This window comes from Asparagus officinalis, chromosome 3, assembly GCF_001876935.1.
Source record: "Asparagus officinalis chromosome 3, Aspof.V1, whole genome shotgun sequence".
Taxonomy (NCBI): domain Eukaryota; kingdom Viridiplantae; phylum Streptophyta; class Magnoliopsida; order Asparagales; family Asparagaceae; genus Asparagus; species Asparagus officinalis.
In genome coordinates this window covers 28,632,666-28,652,930 of record NC_033796.1, presented here as the reverse complement: position 1 = coordinate 28,652,930, position 20,265 = coordinate 28,632,666, and the positions used below count along the sequence as shown (strand labels likewise).

Here is a 20,265-nt window from a genome sequence, read left to right as displayed (position 1 = left end):
CGGCCTCCAAACTATTCCCTTCATCAATTTGCCTGAACTTCGTCGTCGTCGTTCTCGTTTCTACAATAATCATGCATAAATTTTGGCAATTCATGAAGCAAACCGAGAGTGTGTCCGACTTAGATCAATAATCCAACACATTTCGAAGACATGTGGGTTGTCCTCTCAAATCAAAATTTCCACCAAACAGGAGGTACCAACAATTTTGTATGAGGATAATACAACATGTATAGCTCAATTGAAGACGAGATATATCAAAGGTGATAGAACAAAACACATATCTCCAAAGTTCTTCTTTACTCATGATCTTCAAGAGAATGATGCTATTGATATTCAACAAGTTTGATCTAGTGATAATCTCGCCGATTTATTCACAAAGGCACTACCTATAAAGAAATTCGAGGAACTAGTCTACAAAATTGGACTACGATGGTTCTATGACCTGTCAACATAATCTTTGTGATAGATAAGCAAGTTTACAAAAAACAACCAAAAGGCTCAGTTCCACCTGTCAACAGCATGGTCCACCTGGCGCTCTTTTAATAAGTGGCATCTTCAGTCTATGCTCCGAAGACTATGGCCCGTGGGCCTTCTAAAAACACTTTGATTACTGGAAAACGCAAAAAAACAGAAATTTGTTAGATTTAAGAAACCAAATGAGAGAAAAAGTGGGATGCAAGGGCGGCTACTGGACTCAGAAAAGAAATCAATTTTATAAACACTTTGTGAAAACAATTGCTAAACCCAAAAGTAATTTAATATTTTCACCAGAAGAAGAGGAATATAAAAAGGAGAAGATGAAGTTTTAGAGAGAGAGAGAGAGAGAGAAGCAGCAGCAGCAAAGGGTTTCGAGCGAGGAGACATGCTCCCCAAAAGAGGTTCGTACTCATCTCTCCCACTAATTTATTTTATTTACAGTTTTGCCCCTCTCTGCTGCTTCGACGCTGAGCTCTGACCAAAACCACCCTTTTTTATTCCTTTTATGTGATTTTGTGATGAGTTCGGATGTTTCGAGAAGTGGGTTCTTGGAGATGAGATGGTTTACTAGTTTACTTTTGTTGATTTTATGTTATTCTGCTGTTTCTTTTATTTTTTTCTTTTATTTTTGTTATTAGTGGTGCGAGGATTTGGGATAGATTTGTATCTTCCTTTGTTTTATGATGTGGGACATGGGTTTTGCTTATCTTTAAAATTTTTTGGGCATTGTGATGTTAATTTTTTCTGGGTTTTGGTTGATGTTTTTTTGATCCTGTTGTTTTTGCTTAACTTTGTAGTGCGTTTATATGGCTTCCTGGTAACTTGAAGATTTGAAGTTTTTGGTTGCGATTTTGGAATTATTTGTTGGTGAATGACGGAGTTATGCATGTCCTCTTTTGCTTATTTTTAGTTGATCTTTATCGCTATGGTTTGTGATTTGCATTATGAGTTTTTTTGTGTCTATGTTTTTCCTTCTGGTTATTGTCATTTTGTGTTGCATGTTAAACTGTATTGGAGATTGGATAGTTTTTGCATTTCCTTCTAATGCATATTTTTTTTTGTTAGGCTTCGTTCATTGGATCAACTCATTTGCTCGTTTGCTGGGTAATAATTGGGGTTTTAAGCTGCTGTGTTGTCTTATTTACCATCTCTATGGTTTTCTTCTTCCAATTTTGATTCGAGTCATTTGTTCTGTTCATTTATTTGTTTCTTTCTAAAGATTTTACTTTTAAACTTTATTAGTTCCACTAGTTAGTTTCTTGTAATATTGACGCCGTTGTTGTATTTACATATTTGTTGCTTGTTCTATATACATACCTATTGCTGTTTGGCCTGAACTTTTATCTCGGCAGCATTTTGTGATGATTACAGGTAAGCTTTTGAGTTCTGCTTGTTGCCTTTGAGGATCCCTGCCTCCATTTTTCTTTATAGTTCTCTTTTTAAGTTCAGTTATGAGTCTCATGACATTGATTATATATTTGTATTTTTATTATTCGGCTGCAGATTCCATTCATTGTTGTGGTCTTATCTTGATTTCTATATATGGATGTCTTTGAAAGGCATTTACATATAATCTGGGAAAAGCAAGTCAAGTTTATGTAACATTATTATTATTATTATTATTATTATTATTATTTTGCAATCATTTGCTGGTCTTAACATTAGTTCCCTGATTCTTTGTTTGGGTAAGTAGATGTGTCTATTTGTCGTGATTTGTATGTTGAGGAAGTTGATGCGTGATCTTTTAGCACTTCTTTTAGAATATTAGCACTCTTTGTTACTTATAGATGTTTTTTCCCGTTTAGATGGTTTCTTTATCCTTTCATTCCTGTATATGTTGTTTATGGGTTGTATTGTTTTCTAGTTTTTATGTATCTACATTGACGCATTGGATCCTAGGCGCTATACTGAGTTAGTATTTATGCAAGTGTGTAAATTTGATTTGGGGCAACATTCTTGCAGCGGAGAGTTGATGAATTCACTGAAGTACTCGATTTTGCACATAGGCATTCAGAGTTCAACAGCATTTTACTGGTAGTTTCCATTTCAGTTCAATATTTAATGTTGTGGAATTGATTGAATTTATTTTGTCAGCTTTTGGATGTAGATATCATTATTTACTTTTTAATCAGAAGAACTATTGGTCCATAAGCATTTTTCAAATTTCCAAGTTTGCTATCTAATTAGTTCTGGTTTGAATGAACTATTGAATTCTACTGCCTGAATTTAGGAGGATGACACATTGGCTTATTATAAAATTAATTTTGCCACTGCATTATTTAGAGACTATATGTAGAATCTCCCTGACAATTCCCTGCTATTTACATTTGTACATTCGCTATATAGAATTAACTGTTTTTGAGCATCATGTCCTACCTACCTGCACCTTCTCTTATCTGAACAAGACCAAAGCATTTCAATGAAGGCTAAGTTTTTCCCGCTTCAAATTTAAGTCCTTTTGTAAGTATAAGTCATAGAAGGTGTTCAAGTCTTACCTTCAATAACGAAAAGGGGCCTTTCTAAATTAATTTTAAACACATTGTTTTCTGTCTCTTCGTGCGTTAGACATATTTCAGGCTGATTGCCGGGTTATCAAACATTAAATAACTAAGATGGATTCTAGTATTATACATATTCATAAATAAGTATTTATATTGTCACAATGCCGTTGGTTAATGTTATTTAAGAGAACAATATTTTTTGTGACTTATGTTGGAAATGTATTTGCTGATTTTTAGTTTTTCTCAGTTTACAGTTGTGCTGTTCCAGAATACAATTCGGGCATTAAAACATACTTTGTCTCTTGATTAAAATAGCTTTATGCGAATATAATTATTTACTCATCGATTGCCAGCAAACCTCCTCATGAAAACTTGTTACATTCTGGAAAACATAAAAAAATAATTATTTGTGGAAATGCCTCAATTTTGAACTGTGGATTGGAGATTTCCTTCTAAGTACATCATTATTACGCAAAGATAACTTGATTTCATTACTTGCAGGGTTAGACTAAGGGCTAAAATTTTTCATTTCCTATCTGAAGACTTGAAATATCTACGAAGCTGATTGATGCATCTGAAGCATGTGAAAGGTTTGGAAATGCAGAACCCTGATAACAAGGATCCAGTGCAAAGCTCAGTCTATTCAACATCTAATTGTGTAAATGCTCTACCATTGTGGTGGAATTCAAGCATATTGAGTTATCCTCCATCTCATCCAAAAAATTTATACATGATCAAGGATGCTCTTGCACAGCCATCAAGTCAGTTAAGGAGCAATCAAATTGCTGATCAGGACTTTTCATCAAATCATTCAAGTGGTCAATCCCACCAAGAACTGTCGGTTTCCAGTGAAGGCACCATTCAAGGAAAACTTGTTTCAGCACAATCTGGTATATTTATATTTAGCATGACACATGTAGTTTTCACTTATATGAGTATAGGTGCAAATTCTTTCTTGGTATAAATTCTATTTAATTATCTTTTTGTGATCAATAATTCTATATAAGTATTGGACATAAAATTTAGTAAGCTTTGTTAATAGTTTGAAATGGATTTATCTTTTTTCCCTTCTCCTATGATATGTTTATAATGTCTACATTATATACTATTAATGATGTTGCACAGCTGCAACTACTCTTGCTGCCAAAGGACGGCTTGGCCAGTGGATTACATAAAAAACATTTTTATTTTTATGCTGAAAAGTTCTAAATCCACATGTTATATGTCAATTTCATATAATCATTCTCTCACATTTAACTGTAGAATGACCTTACATCTTCCTCACATGAAATTCCTCATAGAATTCCACAAATATGCTTGATTGATCCAAGTTGTGAACCTTAATCTTCATGTGACCGTTATTCTTTTTTGCTTCATTAATGTTGCACAAGTTTGTCTTTGTTGTTGGTGCAAGACACAAAGTATCTGATGTGTTTTCCTTCATTCTCTGACGTAGGCAATGATAATACATATGACAAGCATGTTGAGGCTCAAATGAAGGCTTCTGCATTTTCCTCGGGAACTACAGAAGCTGCTTTCCCATCTCCTAAATTTGATTACAACCCCTCTCCTGTAAATTCTTATTATCCCCTGAAGCTCAAAAAGGGCTTTTATTTCGTAATGTTATTTAGTTTCACATTGTTTTTGAGTTCAGATATCTTTCCAATGTATGTAGCTAATGATTTTTCCGGTGTTTGCTTTATAGGCTTCCATTCCATATGCTTATGGAGATCCATACTATGGAGGAGTTCTTGCAGCTTATGGGCCTCATGCTATTGTAAGTTTTCTTTGAGCACATTATGCTTTTTTATCATAATTATAGACTTCAAGCTTTGGTTCCATATATATGGTCTGCTTATTTGGGCATTTTTCAACATGAGATTAGTGTCCTCTCATTTAGCGTCCACTACAACTACCATGGTTAGACCAATAGGCTATTTTGTTATAAATAATATTTGAAATTGGGTAAGGAACACATCACAAGGACCTGCTTGTAAGGTTCATTTTCTGAGAATCATTTGCATATACAGGTGGTACTTCTCTGTCTGGAACTGGATTTGTGGTACCTTTATAATATGTATCTGAAAAGCAGCTACTTGAAACCTTGTCATATTTTCTGATTTATGCAATTTGCAAGTATATGACCAATGTCCTTAGCTTATATAAGCTATTCTTGGATTCGAAGTGTGTTTTAGCGTGTAAAATTCATTGTAGCTTGTAGGGCATCATATTCATAGCTAATGCCGCTTTGCTGGTGGCCACTTGAAGTGTATTTTGATTGCTTCCATATTTGTTTTTTGAGCATTATATGTTATTTCTAGTTACCATGATTAATTCCATGCAGTTAGGCGGTTAAGCATGGAACATATTTTATGTCAGCACAATATGTTGCTCTTATGAAACTTATATACACAGAGATAAACAAGTGTCCCAATTCCCCCTCCAGGAGAAAAACAAGAAAAAAGAAAAGGGAAAACCCATCAAAAGCACATACAAAAATGCATGTGCATCACGACGTTTGGTCCTGGTTGTTGCTGTGAGAGCTCAAATATGAGACACTGAGACTTTGTTGTCATTATTAATATGTGCAAATATGAACATAGAATCACAGTTCACAGATACATGCATATATACATTCCTCTCTAACCAAATTACTTCTCTGGTCACTTAAGAGGGCGTTTGGGGAGACTTAATTTTTGGTCAAACTAGTTTTTAAGCTAGCTTTTTGATTTCTATCTGTTTGGTAAAATGTCTAATAAGTTAGCTTATAAGTCCCATTTTAAAAAGCTGATAGACCCTAGCTTTTAAAAAACTAACTTATAAGCTCATTTAAAAAAGCTAGGTTTGACCAAACAAATTACTATTTTACTCAAACAATTTTTATAGCATCTTTATCAAAAAAGCCAGAAGCCACTAAAGCTAGCATAACTTAAAAGTTTAAAAAGTTAAGCCCTTCCAAACACCCTCTTAAGTCTTTCTTGTCAATAAATTGCTGAACAGGGATGTTTTCCTTTCGTTTTGGTGATAAAGGTAAATCACTTTCTCTTTGCATATGTCGTTTTCCATTAACCGTAGAATACAACTTTCATGGATTTTCAAGGTAGTAATACAAGTACTTATCCATGGCATCCATAAGTATATCTCTTATGCACTAGGGGGATAACTAATGTATGTTAGTGTGAGTAATGCTCTTTCCATAAATAGTGAAGCTATTTACGAGAAGTAATGCTCTTCCACAAACAATCTTCGTTGGAAGCAATTTGTACATAAATTGTATGTTGAGCATCTTTGTATATTCTGACTCGGTTTGGGATTCTGTCTGCCGTGTCTTAGCTAGAATTTTTTGACCAATATCTGGTTGTTAATTTTTTCATCTCTTAATTCAACAAAGTAGCACATTTTTCTGTTCTACTTAATAATTATTATTATTATTATTTTGATCTTTTTATTTTGCTTATATTTTTTGAGCCATGCTCCTTTGGAAGATACTCTCCTATGAAATTGATGTGTTGTATGCGCGTAAGTCTTCTGTGTCATGATTTTTTTTTTTTTGGATTTACTATGCAGCTATCCTTACCCTATTATTTGACATTTATTCGTTTGACTGCATTGATTCTATTCATTAGCTTCTGGATCCTTCATTTAGTACTTCGTTGCTTAAATTTATTTACATTGATTGTGTGTCTAATTGATTTTCAAACTTAAGGCTAGTCTCAAATCATAATGAAGGTCTGTTAATAGTGCATGATCAAAATTTGAAAAAAGTCATTTGGTATTGAAGCTTAACAGTATCCTAATGGCACTGGTCCTGGTTCGGTATGCCTGATCAAAATTTGGCATGGGCATTAGGTCAAATAGTCGTTTACATAATAGTAAATACATAAAGCATCTGTCAGTTTTCTTACGTGTAACCGAGTTTAAAGCCACTGATATTTTGGCAGGACTTTTTTATTGAACTTAATCATGTAGGATCTGATCTAATACACACTAAATACTAGAGGGGGGTGAATAGTATTCATTTAAAAATTTTGCAAAGTAGATTATAAATTGCAAGGAAAGAATAGCAACAATCACAGAAATTTGAGCAATCACAAACACAGAAGATTTATACTGGTTCCACCACCTCGGGTGTACATCCAGTCCTCAAGCAAATCCCGCTTGAGAGTTCCACTATGATTTTGAAAAACTATTATAAAATCAAAGACAAACCTGACCAATTTGCAAGACCATGCAAATTGTAACAATCTCTAAACCAATAGATCACCTCTCACACCCGAGAGTAACCTTCTTTGATGAAAGAACACAATTCCTATAAGCCTTGAAGTATAGGTGTTGTACAACAGTGGCTTAGGAACTCTTTTAATCTCTGATTAATACCTAAACTCTTTGTATGTATGATGAAGATCAATAGCAATCTCAGAAATTACTTTTATGAACACTTAGACTGAAAATCTAAATTTTGAACTGTTGAATTTGCACAAATGCTTGATCTTATATGTATGAATCTTGGTGGCAAATTCTAAACTTTAATACCTATTTATAGCCTCTGAAAAGACAAAATTTTAAACCTAAATAACGTCCACAAACGGCTATAAACAGTCATAAATTTAAACTTTAAAATCTAAAAAAACTGTATTTGTAGTCGACTACAATGCTTAGTAGTCGACTACACAGAGTCAAAACAGATTCTGTGAAGTCAGATTATTTCTTAGTAGTCGACTACTGTAGTCATTAGTCGACTACACTGTAAAGACAGACGTTCTAGAATTCTGAACTGACTCTTAGTAGTCGACTATAAATCCTAGTAGTTGACTACACTGTAATTTCACAGAAATTGGAATTCTTTCTAACAGAAACTGATATTTTGACTAAGGCTTTAGTAGTCAACTACTATTCTTTAATAGTTGACTATACTGTAATCTAACAGAAACTGATATTTTGACTAAGGCTTTAGTAGTCGACTACTATTCTTATTGGTCGACTACTAAGGGGTACAGAAACTGATATTTTGACTAAGGCTTTAGTAGTCGACTACTATTCTTATTGGTCGACTACTAAGGGGTAAATATGAGATATATGAAGTATTTTGAGACTCATTTTTTATCTATAAACTCTAATGGTTAACATATGGGATTTCTATTGTTAACCACACACTAAGCATGTGTTAGTGTGTTATAAACACTATGTGTGTGTATGTGTTGTGAGTGATCAATGCTTGTACAATAAATCTAAGTAAAAAAATGTAAAAGTTACATTATGATGCTTATGCACTTCTTCTTCTTTACTTCTTGTTGCCTTGAACTCATCCTGCACTTTGTTCACATATCTTGATCATATTTACTTCTTGTTGCCTTGAACTCATCCTGCACTTTGTTCACATATCTTGATCATATTTGATGTTGATATCTGCATTGATATGTTAGTGGCACTTTGTTCACATATCTTGATCATATTTGATGTTGATATCTGCATTGATATGTTAGTGCATAATAATATACATAGTATATAAGTTGTTATCATCAAAACTATATATTGGGGTCAATATATCCAACATTCTCCCACATTTTGATGATGACAAACAATATATGCATATGTAAGTATATCATAAAAGAATTAAACACTTATGAACATTATATACTTACCCCCCTGCATAAAAGCATATAAGAGTCACTGAAATTCATATATTTTAATATTTTCTCCCCCTTTGTCATTAGCAAAAAGAATTAAACATTTATTCTAAACATGCAAGTATTTCTTCTTCATGAGCTAACACTTTAAATAAGTCATCCAAATTGTGAACATAGTCCATTACTTCACCCATCCAAATAGGTAAGCAAAGACTTGTCATAAAGACCAATAGTTCGATAACTTTCATCGTCATAATCTGTTTAGAATATTTAGCTCATGAACACAACATACTAATGCATAAATCATACTAAGCACATAGTAAACATAGTAGCAACATTAACACAAATTGGTACATAGTCTTAATCACATAAAGCAACTTACGACATAATATATAAGTCTTAAGCAACTACCACATAGTTTGTGACATAAATAAACAAACCAACTTATGACATAGTTTTTGACATAAACATGAAACTAATCAAAGTACCAAACCAACTTATGACATAGTTTTTGACATAAACATGAAACTAATCAAAGTACTACATGAGATGCATGCATGCTCCTCTAATTGACATAAACATGAAACTAATCAAAGTACTACATGAGATGCATGCATGCTCCTCTAACATGAAGGGCCTTGAGGGGGTGGATGTTCTTGGAAATAAGCACTAAACTTCATATCCAAGTTATCCAACTTCTCGTTTATCTCTTCTTGATTTGTCAAAATGCATGAGTCTGAGTATATAGTGCTCGTTGTCCAGTCTCTAACTCAAGTATACGAGCAGATAGGATATTATATTGAGCATCTGAGAAGCATGAGGAATCAATTTGCATTGGAGGTGGTATGTGACTTGAGGAGGGGCCTGCTTGATGAGATGATTGTGGAATATCTTATGGGATTTGTTCTTGAGGAGGGTGAGGTTCATCTTGGGGATTTTGGTCATGAAGTTCAAAGTTTGTTAACTTCATCCTAGTTAGGGCATGGGAATCAAAGAATTCAATGTAACGAACCATTGAATTTTCAGTTTCAAGATCAACATGGAATGCTTCAAAAAATTTTGTTAGAAAAGCTCCAAACGGAAGAAATCCTCTAGGTATAACTAAAAGATTCTCATAGAAAACCTCAGTCAAATTCACTTGTATTTTTCCATTATGGCATACTGGGCCTTGGCTAAATCTAGTGAGATGAAATGAAAACTCTCTGTTTTTGGATACAAATTATAAGCAAGGATACGAGCGATAAACCTAGGAATGAGTCTAAGTTTGTTTCAATGATTTAGAGGTTTTCCTTGTCCGGGAAGAAATATATGATTCAAAAGCAAGTTTGTATCCGACATTTTGACACTACTAAGACTAACACCTTGGTAAGAGATATTGAAAAATTTTCTAATTTTTTTAGGAGTTAGATTAATCTCAATTCCCTTAACAAGAGTGTTGAGTATGTCAGATTTGTTATCAGCTTCAAGACGAGTGATATTTATGTAAAACAATTGAACTAAAAGAGGATAATGAGTTTTTTTTTATTTTCAGAAGAAAATAACTCTAGTAGTCTAACGTTTTCAAAATATGCACTGAAATTATGAGTTACAAAGTCCTCAAATTTAACAAAATGATCAGGTAGTCTCTCAAAGGTTTGGAATTCTTTAAATTGTGCAAACAAACTAGGATCTTTTAAGTACATTGAGTAGTCTTCAACAACATTTGAAGGACCAGACCGTGATCTCTTGGATCTAGACATGATTCAAGTAAGAAATTTCAAAAGATCAAGTGTAGGAGACTTTCTCAAATTGTAGATGCCCTAGAAGATGTTAGTAGTCGGCTAATAGAGGTTGTAGTTGACTACAAGAACTGACAAACTCAAGAAAAACAAGGAACTTGAGGAAAATTTTGGGAAAAAATAAAAGGAGTGTAGATACCCTAACCTGGATTCGATCCTGAAGAGGGGAGAGGGCTCCTGTCGGTTTTAGGAGAGTGAGGGAGTGGACAATTATTTATTTAGGGTAGTTTTCTTATGTGAAAAATCAATGACTAAGAATATGTTACCCGGGTACTTCTATAATGAAACTGTACCCGTACCGGACACGTACCCGATACTTTTCCGTACCCAAACTTTATGGACACTTCTTGAACATATGAATGCATTTATTACAACATGTACTCAATTATACGATATATGTGTTAATTTAAAACACTTGTCAAAGACTTCCTAGACGTAGAGCTTACACTTCACATCCGTCTTTTGAAACTAATGAGATATGGGTCGGATTCGTTTCAGTCCATACCCAAGTTTAAAACTATATAGTTAATGAGTCGTTTAGATGTCTAGTAAAAACATGAGTAGTTTATAATTCACGATAATCAATATGATAAAAGAAACTCAAAAATATGATCGAAATTTTAATTCTAATGACACATATATATATATATATATATAGTCGTGTCCTCGTACCCTATATTTTACAGTTTTGCCGTGTCCCGTACCCGCACCCGTACCAGTACCCGTACCCGTTTCCATGCAACTTAGGCCTAAGATTAAAACATGAATTCAAATGTATGAACATGATTTGATCTTAATAGCAGTTGATTTAGGGCTAGGTTTGATAAGGTAAAAAATGAGTGGTTGAGATCAATTTGACTTAAGTTTAATGAGTATTGGGTTTTGGGTTTGGTGGGTAAAGGATCCAATATGCTCAAAAAACACATACACGTGAAAACTGCTATTTCAGTAGTCGACTAATAAGATAATTAGTCGACTACTCTGTAGTTGACAGAGTTCTGTAAATCGAGTTGAACTTTGATTAGTCGACTATTATCCTTATTAGCCGACTAGTCTGTTATAAACAGAATATCATATATGCAAAATGTGTGCATGTAGTCGACTACTGACCTAATTAGTCGACTATTAAGGCTGTGTATGCATATGTATTGATCTTAAAAATTAATTTAAATCTACCATTGAACATATATCTAATTCCCTTCTTAATTTAACATAAATTTCTTCTTTTAATGATTTGTTTAATATATCTGCAATTTGTTTATCGGTAGAAACAAAATCTAATAAAATGTTAACTTTAAGTACATGATCACATAAGAAATGATGTCTAATGTCAATGTGTTTTGTACTTGAATGTTGAATAGTATTTTTAGATAAATTAATGACACTAGTGTTATCACACATTATGGAGGATGAGGGACAAACTATACCATAATCAGATAATGTTTCATCCATAGAACTTGAGCACATGTAAAACTTATAGCAATATATTCTGCTTCAGTTGTTGATAATGATACTAAATTTTACTTTTTACTAAATTAAGATACAAGCGAATATCCTAAAAAGTGACATGTACCACTTGTACTTTTCCTATCGGATTTGCACCCGGTAAAATCAGCATCACTATATGATATTAAATCAAATGTGCTATTCTTAGGATAAAATAAATCATAATCTGTAGTATCTTTAAGATATCTAAAAAATCTTTTTACTGCTTTAAGATGTAACTCTTTAGGATTAAAATGAAATTTAGCACATAAACAAACACTAAACATTATATCGGGTCTACTAGCGGTAAGGTAAAGAAGTGATCCAAATCATACCTCAATATTGTTTTTGATCAACATTCTTATCATTCTCATCCTTGTCAAGAGATGTAGTTGTACTCATTGAATTTCTTTTGCTTGTTGTATTGTCCATCCCAAAGCGTTTGAGTAATTCTTTTGCATATTTGCTTTGGTTAATGAATATTCCTTCCTTTTAATTATTTAATTTGTAGTCCAAGAAAGAAGTTGAGTTCATCCATGTGACTCATTTTAAATTCATCCTGTTTTGTCTTAGCAAATACTTGACAAAGATCATTATTAGTAGAACCAAATATAATATCATCTACATATATTTGAATTAACAAAATACTTGACAAAGATCATTATTAGTAGAACCAAATATAATATCATCTACATATATTTGAATTAACAAAATATCTTTATTTATTTTCTTAATTAGTAGAACCAAATATAATATCATCTACATATATTTGAATTAACAAAATATCTTTATTTATTTTCTTAATTAATAGTGTAGAGTCAACCTTCCCAATTTTAAATCCGGAAGTCAAAGAAAGTTCTTTAGTCTATCATACCAAACACGGGATGTTTTTTAAGACCATGTAAAGCTTTTTTAAGTTTGAAAACATGATTTGAAAAACTTTCATGTTCAAATCCGGGAGGTTGTTCTACAAAAAGTTCTTCTTTAATAAAACCATTAAAAAAATACTTTTAACATCCATTTGAAATAGTTTAAAATCCATAAAATATGCAAATGTAAGTAAAATTCTAATAGATTCTAAACGAGCAACCGGTATATAGGTTTCATCATAATCAATACATTCTTCTTGATTATAACCTTGTGCAACCAATCTAGCTTTGTTTCTAATAACTTGACCAAATTCATCCAATTTATTTTGAAATATCCATTTGGTTCCATTAATGGATTTATCTTGTGGTTTAGGCATAAGATCCCAAACGTTATTCCTTGTAAATTGGTTGAGTTTCTCTTGCATAGCTATAATCCAAAAATTATCTTTACATGTTTTTTTAATATTTTTAGGTTCTATTGTAGAAACAAAAGCAACATGAGTATATAAATCTAATTGTGATCTAGTTTGAATATCACGAGAAATATCAGCAATGATCAAATCATGTGGATGATTTCTAACTTCTACATATGCTTTAGGTAAAACATTAGTATCATTAAAATCATTAATAATAGGAGATGGTTGATCATTAACATCATCATCATCATCATCATTATTATCACTAGTATTAACATAAGATTCATCAAAAGAAACATGCATTGATTCTTCTATTGTAGACGTATTTTTGTTAAAAATTCTATAAGCTTTACTATGCATAGAATAACCTACAAAAATACCTTCATCAGATTTGTTAAAAATTCTATAAGCTTTACTATGCATAGAATAACCTACAAAAATACCTTCATCAGATTTTGAATCAAACTTATCTAAATTTTGCTTTACTATGCATAGAATAACCTACAAAAATACCTTCATCAGATTTTGAATCAAACTTATCTAAATTTTTTTGTATTTAATATATAACATTTACATCCAAAAACTTTAAAATATGAAACTTTAGGAATTCGATTGTAAAATAATGCAAAACTTGTTTTACTTAAAATATGTCTTAATAAAATTCTATTTAAAACATAGCATGCAGTATAAATTGCTACTGCCCAAAAATATTTAGAAAGTTTAGAATCACATAACATTGTTCTAGCACATTCTTGTAAAGTTCTATTTTTCTTTCAACAACTCCATTTTGTTGTGGAGTGTAAGAAAAAAAAAATCATGTAAAATACCATTTTTATTACAAAAATCAGAAAATAATTCATTTTCAAACTCACCACCATGATCACTTCTAATAGTGACAATGGTAGCAGATTTTTGATTTTGTATCTTTTTATAAAATATATAAAACTCATCAAAAGCATCATTTTTATGCTTTAAAAACATAACCCATGTAAATCTTGAATAATCGTCAACAATGATAAATACATATCTACTTCCATTTAAAGATACAATTCTAGAAGGATCAAATAAATTCATATGTAATAATTCTAGTGGTCTACTTATAGAAACAAGACCTTTAGATTTAAAAGTTGATTTATGCATTTTTTCTTGTTGACATGCATGACAAAATAATTTTTATTATTTATAATTTTAGGCAAACCATTTACTAAACTATGTTTAGAAATACGTGAAATATATTTTCATATTAACATGTCCACATCTTCTATGCCATAAAAATAAATCATCAATTGATACAACTAAACAATGATCATTGGAATAAAAATTCATAGATAAAACATATATATCTTTCTTTCTACTTCATTTAAATAAAATATTGGTTAAATCATTATCATAGATAAGACATGAATATTTTTCAAAAATAATTTTAAAATTCTTATCACATAGTTGACTTATACTTAGAAGATTATATTTTAAACCATCTACTAATAAAACATTATCTATTAGTGGTTTGTCAACATTACCTACGGTTCCAACACCAATTACTTGACCTTTATTTTTGTATTCAAAAGTGACAATTCTTCCCTTTTTGTATTGAACTGAAGACAACATTTGAGTATTTCCAATCATGTGTTTGGAACATCTACTATCTAGTATCCACTTTTCTTTTTGAGGTACCTGAAATATAGACATGTAAGCATTGATACCCTTTTATGTTAGGTCCATGAGATTAGCCCTTAGGAGACCAAATCCACTTGGAATTTGGTTTCCCCTTATTAACATAAGTATAATTAATAGAACTGCATATGTTTTTCTTAAAATGAGAAATATAAACATTTCTATCATGCAAACTGGTATTTTTAGGCACCTAAATGAACATGGATAAAGCATAATAATTATTTCTTGAATATGAAAATTTATGAGTATTTTTAACATAAGTATTCCTTAATAAAGGTGTATGAAATTTACTAACATTTATAGTCATAGAAGATGATGCATGATGTATTCTAGTAACATTATCATTATTCTCACGAACATATCGTAAACAAAATTTTTGATTAGAAGACTTTTGAAAAGTTAATAAATTAGTTAAGTCTTCTTTTCCTTTATTAAACTTAAAATTTTTGATTAGAAGACTTTTGAAAAGTTAATAAATTAGTTAAGTCTTCTTTTCCTTTATTAAACTTGTTTACATTTAAAAACAACTCTTCATATTTGAGTTTAAGAGAAACCACATTATTATCTAAATCTGAAATTTTATTTTTCATAACATTGCATTCATATTTAAGATAAAAATTATTTTTAGTTAATAATTTATTTTCAGAAAATAATTTATCATTTAATTCCTTCAAATATTCTATTTGTGTAGAATTTGAAAAAACTAATTCTAAGTTTAATATTTCATTTTCATTTTTAAAATCTTGTAATTAGCATTTAAATCTTTAAATTTAATATAAAGTTCATTAAAAGCATCTAATAATTCTTTATTGTCTAAAGAATCATTTACTTCATTTTCTTGTGCCATGAAGCACATGTAGGCGGATTCTTCATTTTCTCCTTCTTCATCCTCGGATGATGAATTGTCACTATCATCCCAAGTCACGGTCATAGCCTTCTTCTTCTTCTTCTTGAAGTTGTTGAAGCTGTTGGTATTGGTGCACTTTGATTTGGACTTGAGAAGTGGACAATCCTTCTTTATATGTCATGGCTTATTACAATTGAAACACAAAGAAGAATCATTGTTAGTATTCTTAAACTTATTTGATTTAAACTTACATTTCTTTAGAAATCGTTTGAATTTCTTTATAATCAATGCAATATCCTCATCATCTTCCTCAGATTCTTTGGTATCAGATGATGCATTGAAGACAAGTATCTTCTTCTTCTTTGGTTCGTCATCATTCTCTCTATCTTCAAGTTGAACTTCATATGGTATAATATTTCCGATAAGGTCCTCTACGGTAAGAGTTGAAAGATCGTTGGCCTCTTCAATAGCCGTAGTCTTCTTCTTCCATTCCGGAGTTAGTGCTATTAGGATTTTCCTTACCATCTCAACTTGAGTGTATTCTTTGCCAAGTCTAAATAAGGAGTTAGTAATATCTGTAAATCTTGTGAACATCTCCGTGATAGTCTCATTTTCTTTCATCTTGAAAGGAGTTAGTAATATCTGTAAATCTTGTGAACATCTCCGTGATAGTCTCATTTTCTTTCATCTTGAATAGTTCAAACCTGTGAACAAATCTTGTGAACATCTCCGTGATAGTCTCATTTTCTTTCATCTTGAATAGTTCAAACCTGTGAACAAGAACGAAAATTTGTGTTTCTTTAATTTTGTTAGTTCCCTTGATGTGTTACCTCAAGAGTATGCCAAATTTGATGTGTTGAAGTAGAGGTAGACATTAGATTGAATTCGTTCTTGTCCAAGGCACAAAACAGTGCATGCATTGCCTTTGAATCCATATTCACATTTGTTCTTTGAACAACAGTCCATTTGGTGTAAGGAGTGTTTGGCATTGTGAATTCATTCTCAACAATGTTCCAAAGGTCGTAGCCAAGAGATTGGAGGTAGATCTTTATTCAATATTTTTAATAGTTGTAATTTGTACCATCGAACTTGGTAGCCGCTGTGTGGATTGTCCCTCTTTGAATTGTGATGTACTTGTTGTCATCTTTCACCGTGCTCTGATACCAAGTGTAGGATCTGATCTAATACACACTAAATACTAGAGGGGGGGTGAATAATATTCATTTAAAAATTTTGCAAAGTAGATTATAAATTACAAGGAAAGAATAACAACAATCACAGAAATTTGAGCAATCACAAACATAGAAGATTTATACTAGTTCCACCATCCCGGGTGTACATCTAGTCCCCCAGCAAATCCATCTTGAGAGTTCCACTATGATTTTAAAAAACTATTACAAAATCAAAAGCAAACCTGACCAATTTGCAAGACCATGCAAATTGTAATAATCTCTAAACCAATAGATCACCTCTCACACCCGAGAGTAACCTTCTTTGATGAAAAAACACAATTCCTATAAGCCTTGAAGTGTAGGTGTTGTGCAACAGTGGCTTAGGAACTCTTTTAATATCTGATTAATGCCTAAACTCTTTGTATGTATGATGAAGATCAATGACAATCTCAGAAATTACTTTTATGAACACTTAGACTGAAAATCTAAATTTTGAACTCTTGAATTTGCACAAATGCTTGATCTTATATGTATGAGTATGAATCTTGGTGGAAAATTCTGAACTTTAATACCTATTTATAGCCTCTGAAAAGACAAATTTTTAAACCTAAATAACGTTCACAAACGGCTATAAACAGTCATAAATTTAAACTTTAAAATTTGAAAAAACTGTATCCGTAGTCGATGTTTGGTGGGAAAATTGGAAGAATAATTATGAGAAATGTATTTGATTTTATTCTTTCTAACTGATTTAGATAAAGAATGATTTATAATTCTCTCAAAGTAATCTCTCTCTAACAGGCTTAGAAAAAGAAATTATAATCTTCTTGAATCGGATTCCCGATTTACAAAAGAGAAGAGGATCGAAGGAGATCCTCCCCTTTGTTTAAAACTAGGTTCTTCACGGTAGCGATGAGATGCCTCCCTCGACGTTCGTACCGAGTTTGCTTCTCGTTGACGATCCGACCACCTCGCTTTGTAGAACGTTGTTGATTCCTCTTGATTGACGTTGAGAAGAACTTGCGTGGCAAGTTTGAAACTCTTGACGAGTTGATAACTCAGAGCGAGTTTAAATTCTTAAAAAAAGTTGATTTGAACCGAAAATCGGTTAATAAGCCAAGGATGAAAGCTCCAAGAACTCTCTGTTACCGAGGATGCTCTTGGTCGAAGAATGCCAACTTCTCATTTGTACAGTTTTGATCTCTAAAATTCCAGATCGAAGATCCCCAGCTCGGCTGAGTTTTTTCGTCATTTATAAGGGTTTTTAGGGTGTAACCGTCCCCTAAAATCTCTCCTTAATGGGGTGTAACCAACCCCATTTCATGCAGAACGGTTTTGAAACCGTTCAAGTGGTTTAAGGGGTGTAATCCCCCCCTAAAATTATGAGATAACGGTTTTAGAATCGCTTAACTCATATTTGAACAAGCCAAATGCAAAATTTGTGTTTTGGGCACGAACACTGCGTTCTGGGACTGAAACGCAGAGTTAGGACATGCGTTAGCGGCTGAGAACGTACAAATCGCGCTGCATTTTGAATCTGAACTGCAAGGCTGACCCTTGCGTTTTGAAGTTGAAACGCAGCTCTTGAGCTTTGCGTCTCGTTCTGAAACATAGCTACGGGCTCTGCGTTTTGCTTCTGGGAGTTTGGAAAGTTGTCACGAGCTTTGCGTTTTGAATCTGGAACGCAGAGGTGAGCTCTGCGTCTGGATTTGAAAAGACCGTTAATTTATAGTTTCTTTTGCTAGAACGTTGCAAAGACCGTCATCTTGTAATCTTCGTCTTGGTTCTTTAAAAATACGAGAGTCGTCAGATTGTAACTCTCGCTGTTGATTGTGAAGGCTGTTGATTAGAGCTTTCATCAGTTGTTGTGAAGGTCGTCAGATTATAACCTTCATCGATCTACGTGAAAGTCTTCAAATTGTAACCTTCTGGAAGCCGTCAAATTATAACTTTCACCATCGGTGTTTGATGGGGATCAGCTATCTGCAGTGATTTTTAGACAACCTACAGTCGACTACAATGCTTAGTATGTTCTAAACACTATGTGTGTGTATGTGATGTGTTATGAGTGATCAAGGCTTGTACAATAAATCTAAGTAAAGAAAATGTAAAAATTACGTTATGACGTTTATGCACTTCTTCTTCTTTACTTCTTGTTGCCTTGAACTCATCCCGCACATCCCGCACTTTGTTCACATATCTTGATCATATTTGATGTTGATATTTGTATTGATATGTTAGTGCATAATAATACACACAGTATATAAGTTGTTATCATCAAAATTATATATTGGGGTCAATATATCCAACAAATCATTAATTTGTAGAAGATAATAAAAATGAGGTAAGAATTTGTATGCAATTTAGTTGGGATCATAGACTCTCAACTGTTCTTTATGTTCCTCTTTTCCCCTTAATCATAATGTAGAAAAAGCAACAAGAATTTTGTTGCAATTTAATGAAGGATCCTAGTGTCAAAAACAGTCCACTTTTTTTCCCCACGTACAAGTTTTTTGAGAATTTTTTTTTGAAAGCCATTGAACTTGACACCGTCTACTTGATAGAAACACTAGTCAAATGGTGAACTTGTGATCATATGTGAACTTTATCATTTGGACAAATTTCAACCATCGATAGGTAGTCAGATCCAGCAAGTTTTCGCTTTTCATTAAAAGAAAGATACAATTTAACAACCAATTAAAAGTTTTCAATAATCTTGAACAAATTGTAATCAACTTTTTATCAATCTTGTTTCTGTTAAGTATGATTATTTTAATTTGATAGATTCATCCCCAAATGATGGGAATGGTGCCATCTTCTCGGGTTCCACTGCCTCATGAGCAGGCAGAGGAAGAACCCATTTATGTGAATGCAAAGCAGTACCATGCCATTCTTCGTAGGAGAGAGCTCCGCGCAAAGCAAGAGGCTCAGAACAAACTTATCAAAGGAAGAAAGGTATAGAATTATATTTAGCACGTTTTGGTTTTCATTGCATGAAACTGATCATATAATTGCATGGATCTTTCTTTATTTGCTTATGATAAAGAGCGATCTACTTAAATAGATATCTAGTAGTATAAGATCTTTGGTTTACTTGGTTCTCAGTTTAAGGTCTATTTAACTCCCAAAGTGGCTTATTGACTTTTCGTTTGGAAATAAGCTAAATTTTCTTTCTTCATTTTATTTTTAATTAGATTTTTATAGCCCTATCTAAATTTAACAACTGGAGGAAAAGCAGAGAAGAAGTTTTATTCATCTGGATAAATTCTTGCAGGGTTAATTGCGGATAGAGCCCCTGTGGTATCGTTGTCTTGAACTGACTACCCTCTAGTTTCATTGTTGAGATAGACTCCTAACCGTTAACTTTTTTCTCTTTACCTCTCATAGAAAGGAAATTTGTTTTTTTTTGACAAATAAAA

At 32.4% G+C, this 20,265-nt stretch overlaps 1 protein-coding gene across 8 annotated transcripts in view; it reads left to right on the top strand.

Moving 5' to 3' along the window:
• The window catches only part of LOC109833580 (nuclear transcription factor Y subunit A-3-like), a 20,340-nt gene continuing 754 nt past the window's right edge, over positions 680-20,265 (top strand). Inside the window, exons 1-7 of one of the 8 annotated variants that reach the window (XM_020401305.1) lie at positions 681-878; positions 2,440-2,511; positions 3,480-3,636; positions 3,718-3,868; positions 4,435-4,550; positions 4,684-4,755; positions 19,631-19,801. In XM_020401305.1, the coding sequence (XP_020256894.1) occupies positions 3,547-3,636; positions 3,718-3,868; positions 4,435-4,550; positions 4,684-4,755; positions 19,631-19,801 (600 nt within the window). In that variant the 5' untranslated portion in view covers positions 681-878; positions 2,440-2,511; positions 3,480-3,546. Of the gene's footprint in view, positions 879-931; positions 2,512-3,479; positions 3,869-4,434; positions 4,551-4,683; positions 4,756-19,630; positions 19,802-20,265 lie in introns of those variants that run through there. The other 7 variants (XM_020401306.1, XM_020401302.1, XM_020401299.1 and 4 more) reach the window with 7 other exon arrangements.